The sequence below is a fragment of the Zeus faber genome (genome assembly GCF_960531495.2).
Source record: "Zeus faber genome assembly, chromosome: 4".
Taxonomy (NCBI): Eukaryota; Metazoa; Chordata; class Actinopteri; order Zeiformes; family Zeidae; genus Zeus; species Zeus faber.
Window position 1 is genome coordinate 36,843,317 of NC_137191.1, and position 5,832 is coordinate 36,849,148.

The following is a 5,832-nucleotide window of genomic DNA, read 5'->3' on the forward strand; positions in this document are numbered from 1 at the left end:
GTGGAGATGCTCTGACCCAGTCGTCCAGCATCACAATGTGCTCCTTGTCAAAGTGGCTCAGATCCTGACCACGCCCATTTTTATACTTCAACAACTGACTCTTCACCTGCTGCCTCATATATATATCATATATAACACTATGTATATATAATAATAATATAATATATATAATATATAATAATATAATAATATATATAATTATTATATATATATATAAAAATTATATATATATCTTGATAACAGTATATATATAATAACATAACAGTATATATGTAATTATAATATATAACAGTATATATATCATAATAATATATATCAGTTTGTATTTATAATAATATTATATACAGTATATATATATAAAACAGTATATATATATAATTATATATAACAGTATATATATATAATAATATATCCCACCCCTTGACAGGTGGAACCAGATGATCAATGTTATTCACTTCACCTGTCACTGGTTTGATGTTGTGGCTGATCCGTGTATATATATATATATATATATATATATATATATATATGTGTGTGTGTGTGTGTATATATACATGTGTGTGTGTGTATATATATATATATATATATATATCCTGAAGGTTCCCTGGACTCGTTGCTGCTCCTTCTGTCTTAAGCTGCTTCAGATTAATCTGCTCCAGCTGCAGAACGAGGGCAACAAGTGGAAGGAGAACATCTGGAGTGGCAGCAACACCAGTAGAGTGCAGTAGTACTACAGTACTGATACTGTAGGTCCAGTAGTACTGCAGTACTGATACTGTAGGTCCTGTAATAATACATTACTGATACTGTAGGTCCAGTAGGACTGCAATACTGATACTGTAGGTCCAGTAGTACTACAGTACCGATGCTGTCGATCCAGTAGTGCTGCAGTTCAGTCTCGGTACTGCAGTCCTACTGGTCTGGTACTGGTCCAGTCCCAGTAACTCTGTGTTCTGCAGCTGAGGAACCGTCTGAACCAGGAGCAGAGCAGCAAACTGCAGCTGCACCGCGACACGCTGAGCCGCCGCAACCTGGAGGCGGCGGCTATGGACCGGCGGCTCACAGAGCTGCGCCAGCGGCTCTGGAAGAAGAAGGCGGCGCTGCAGCAGAAGGAGAACCTTCCAGTAAGTTCTCACAGAACACAGAACCTTACTCTGTTGAGGTTCCTTTGTGGTGGAACATCTCTTTAATTGAACGTTCCGGACCCCCCAGGTGGTGCCGGACAACCAGGCCCCCGCGTCCTGCGGCTCCTCCAGGGTGGCGGCGGTGGGGCCCTACATCCAATCCTCCCAGGGGCCCCCTGTCCTGCCCCGCCAGCAAGTTGTGGTGAAGGCGGCGTATCCGGACGGCACCGCCACGCTGCCCATGCCGGACCCCGCCCTGAAGCCTCCCCCCCGCCCCGCCAAGCCCGCCACAGGTACCACACCCCCGGGAAAAGAACATCCATCGCCCACTAATTTTTAGGACACATTTAACTTCCCATCCTGTTCATTACTTATTTACTTTTTGTTTTTGTTATAAAATAAGTGGCAGTGCAGCAAAACATTACATTGATCAGACGCTTTTATCCAAAGCGACTTACAATTATTCAAACACCGACGGACGTAGCCATCAGGGGTTAAGTGTCTTGCTCAAGGACACTACAGCATGCTAGCAGGAAGAGCCTGGGATCGAACCAGCAACCTTTAGATCACTAGATGACCAGCTCTACCTCCTGAGCTACCATCCCCTTAAAACATAGAGGCTTGTTTGTGTTTCACTGCTTTCTCTCTGCTCCTCTCAGGCTTCCAGACCTCCAAGAAGCTCTGTGATTGGACGAGCTCCTCCAACAACCACGCCTCCACGCTGCCACGCATGTCCAGCCTCAGTTGCCGCGAAGCAGGTGAGGCATGCAGCGAGCAGCCTGCCCCTCATGCAGCCTGCCCCCCATGCAGCCTGCCCCCCATGCAGCCTGCCCCAACTGCCCCCCATGCAGCCTGCCCCAACTGCCCCCCATGCGACATGTGCAGCATGCTGCCCGCAGATCCAGGGTCAGGTTTTGGTTTTCTGAGCACTGCTTCTCTTACCAGAAACAAGATTTTATTTTGAATGGATCTTAAATGTATTGTACGTTTATGTACATTAATTCCTTTTTAGCACTACTGCTCACACATGGTAAAACGTTCAGAATGAAATAAGGTATGACAAGATAAGCTAAGATAAGATAAACCTTTATTAGTCCCACAACAGGGAAATTTACATTGTTACAGCAGCAAAAAAGGGGACAGCAGGAAATAGAGCATGTAAGGGTAAGCACCATAAACAATATAAATACTGTTTATAGAAAAAACACCATCAATGGGAATCAGAGTACCAGCGTATTGCACATATTATATGATTGAGATAATAATCGTACGTGTGTCTCTCCTCCAGATGCAAGGACCCTCGCTGAGCCGCTGTCTGAAGCTCCACCCCCTCTACCCTCACGGACCAATCACATTAGCAACTTCCTCGGGGAGAGCCAGGTGAAGCAGCTGGCAGTGCATGTTTATGTTGTCAAGTAAAGGACGGAATCCAGACACAACTTCACTAAACTTAAAACCATTAAAACTATTAAAACATAAAAGGGATTCTCCTGTTTTTTGGGATATTTTGTTTTTGTCTACCTTACTCAGAAGATCAGTACCAGTTCATTCCGGTGTGTCCAGTCCCAAAAAAGCGCTGCGCTGCATGCTAAGTGTGTTACCTCAATGCAAGGTGGCCGATGGGATCAACTAGCCTAGCTCCTGTGAAAATCCTGGTTCTGGGAATGAGTCAGACACCCAGTTGACTTTCCTCTATCCGGGATTCCCCCTCTCTCCACCAGACTGCAGGTAAGGCTCCAGCCAAGATGGCCGCCGCCCCACTGGTTCCCAGTAAGCCCAAGCCCTTCACCCAGCCGAACCCCCCCGCCCGCCCCCCCTACAGCACGGGTACATTTCCTGGTAAGACCCGAGCCGTGGTGAGCTTCATGAGGACTCCGGCCCCCCTCCCCAGCCACTGCCACACCCTGCCCCTCCCCCCTAAGCAGGAGAGCCCCCCTGCCGCCACCGTGCGACCTTTCACCCCAGATCCCCCTGCCCCACCGCCCCCTGCCCTCCAGAAGCCCCAGACGGTGGCAGCCTCGTCCATCTACTCCATGTACACCCAGCAGGCCACACTTGCCAAGGGCTACCAGCTGTCCGGCACGCTGCCTCGGAGCCAGCCCCGAGGTCAGTAGTAATGTTGTAGTACTATATTAGTACTTATGTTGGTAGTAGTAGTAACCTCACTGTAACGGTAGTGATTGCTACTAACTCTTCCTCTCTCTGCTGACAGTGTATGGGAAACCGGTCCTCCCCGCCAGTGGGGGGCAGCAGTCCGCCTCTTCAGACAGCGCTGCTTTGCATTGTGGGTCGTCTGAGGGCAATGAGCAGGACTCAGGTTGTCCAATCAGCAGCGAGAGTTCAGCGGGGGACCCGTCGGATCGCTCCGCCCCCCGTCCCCTCAGCCCCACCAAGCTCCTCCCCTTCCTGTCCAACCCGCACTGGAACCCCAGCGATGCCGACCTGGAGGCACTGCGCCGCCGACTGCAGCACGCACCGCGGCCCCTGAAGAAACGTAGCTCCATCACGGAGCCTGAGGGCCCTGTGGGCCCCAACATCCAGAAGCTCCTGTACCAGAAGACCACCCTGGCTGCCATGGAGACCATCCCCATGGAGACAGTCCCAGCAGAGACCTTTGCCTCCCGGGCAACGGCGTGCGACACTCGGCCAGCAGGGGGCGAGTTCATCCTTGACGATAACCCTGAAGACGGCCGGGCTCCGCCTCCTCAACTGCCCCCCCGCTCGCCCCTTCTTGACTCCACCTCCCGCCACCCGCTGCCCCCCCCTGTGGAGGAGGAGGAGGGGGAGTCCCCCCCCCCTCGGGGAGAGTACCCCCCCTACCCGCCGCCGCCGTACCCCGGCGCGGGGGAACCACCTGACGACGACACCCCCAGCCTCCGACCACCAGAAGTCACCGGAGAGGTTGCCGTGTCGCCGGTCAGTCGTTGCTTCACACAGAACAAAGCTGAGAAAACTGTTTTTCTACACAATGTCTGAAGGGCTTTAGGTTTTAAAACTTATTCAACTGTTTTAAAAATACGAGTGGACACTGACCTGGTACCTGTCAGGAGGTTATTTACAGATGACCAGTGTCTGGACCGACGTTATCCTTCCATTCGCTTCCTAAAGATGTGTCCCAGATTTCCTGCTAGGGTTCTTGGGGTCCTTGGGATCCTTTGGATCCTTGGGGTCCTTGGGGTTGGGCTCTGTGGTTGTCTTCCTCCTGACGTTCTCTCCGGTTCCTGGTTTTCAGGGGAAGCGAACCAACCTCCGGAAAGTTGGTTCAGACCGGATCGACCATGGCATGCGGGTTCGCTTCAACCCGCTGGCGCTGCTGCTCGACTCGTCCCTGGAGGGGGAGTACGACCTGGTGCAGAGGGTCATCTACGATGTGAGTGTCCCCCAGGGAGGTCGTCTCACCCCCCCGCCACCTCACAGCCCATGCACAACTGATATGAAAGTTGAGCATATTTGAGATATTGTAGAAAGATTAATTCAATATTTTATAAGGGTGATATTTTCCTGCTCTTGAATAGAACGTGTAGCAATGCAGGTTTGAAGTCATTCGTCCATGAGTAGTTCCAGAACTTTCCCAAAGGGCCAATCGTTCCTAGACGTCTTGAGTGTCCAGTCCTGGTCATGTGAGTCCTCCTGTCACCAGGTGGAGGACCCCAGCGCCGCCAACGACGAGGGCATCACCGCTCTGCACAACGCTGTGTGTGCCGGACACACCCACATCGTCAAGTTCCTGGTTCAGTTCGGAGTCAACGCCAACGCTGCCGACAGCGACGGCTGGTGAGGGATGGACGGATGGGTGGATGGATGGATGGATGTAGGCACAGACACACAGGATTCAGGTGGATGACCCGTCTCGCCCCCTGCAGGACGCCCCTGCACTGTGCAGCTTCCTGTAACAACGTCCAGGTGTGTAAGTTCCTGGTGGAGTCCGGTGCGGCCGTGTTCGCCTCTACCCACAGCGACCTGCAGACGGCGGCCGACAAGTGTGAGGAGATGGAGGACGGCTACGCCCAGTGCTCCCAGTTCCTCTACGGTAGGAACATGGAACCTGGATCCTGCTTCCGCGGTTCCTGTGTCCTTTAGTTTGGAGCAGAACCTCTTGAGGGTTAGGGTTCTAGATCCTGGTTCTGGTTCTAGATCCTTTTTCTGGTTCTAGATACTGGTTCTGGCTCTAGATCCTGGTTCTGGTTCTAGTTCTCAGTGTCTCTGCAGGCGTCCAGGAGAAGATGGGCGTGATGAACCGGGGAGTTGTGTTCGCGCTGTGGGACTACGATGCACAGCACCCCGACGAGCTCAGCTTCCAGGAGGGCGACGCCCTGACAGTGCTGCGGCGTGACCAGGAAGAGGAGAAGGAGTGGTGGTGGGCCCGCCACGCCCAGCGGGAGGGCCACGTCCCCCGCAACCTGCTGGGGGTGAGGAGTAGAACCCACAACCCCCTAAGCTACAGAAATAGAACCCCCAACCCTCCGAGATACAGGAAGTAGAACCCACAACCCTCTGAGATACAGGAAGTAGAACCCACAACCCTCTGAGATACAGGAAGTGGAACCCACAACCCTCTGAGATACAGGGAGTAGAACCCCCAACCCAGGTGCCTTGCTTTCACTGGGCAGCTTGTGTTATTTTCCTGTTATATATTGTTTTAATTTTCCTCTCTCTCCTTCCACAGCTGTATCTGAGGATCAGGCCTCGTCAGAGAACTTTGGCGTAA

The 5,832-nt window shown here is 52.0% G+C and overlaps 1 protein-coding gene across 1 annotated transcript in view; it reads left to right on the forward strand.

Annotated features, from left to right (window-relative positions):
* Nucleotides 1-5,832, forward strand: part of LOC307229588 (apoptosis-stimulating of p53 protein 2-like) — a gene marked incomplete at both ends in the record, with an annotated part of 14,099 nt that extends 8,267 nt beyond the window's left edge. The window contains 11 exons of the mRNA XM_079999588.1: nucleotides 960-1,124; nucleotides 1,213-1,417; nucleotides 1,784-1,882; nucleotides 2,413-2,504; nucleotides 2,846-3,230; nucleotides 3,337-4,040; nucleotides 4,357-4,494; nucleotides 4,765-4,898; nucleotides 4,988-5,154; nucleotides 5,334-5,533; nucleotides 5,791-5,832. Of these exons, the coding sequence (XP_079855714.1) occupies nucleotides 960-1,124; nucleotides 1,213-1,417; nucleotides 1,784-1,882; nucleotides 2,413-2,504; nucleotides 2,846-3,230; nucleotides 3,337-4,040; nucleotides 4,357-4,494; nucleotides 4,765-4,898; nucleotides 4,988-5,154; nucleotides 5,334-5,533; nucleotides 5,791-5,832 (2,331 nt within the window). The remainder of the gene's footprint in view (nucleotides 1-959; nucleotides 1,125-1,212; nucleotides 1,418-1,783; nucleotides 1,883-2,412; nucleotides 2,505-2,845; nucleotides 3,231-3,336; nucleotides 4,041-4,356; nucleotides 4,495-4,764; nucleotides 4,899-4,987; nucleotides 5,155-5,333; nucleotides 5,534-5,790) is intronic.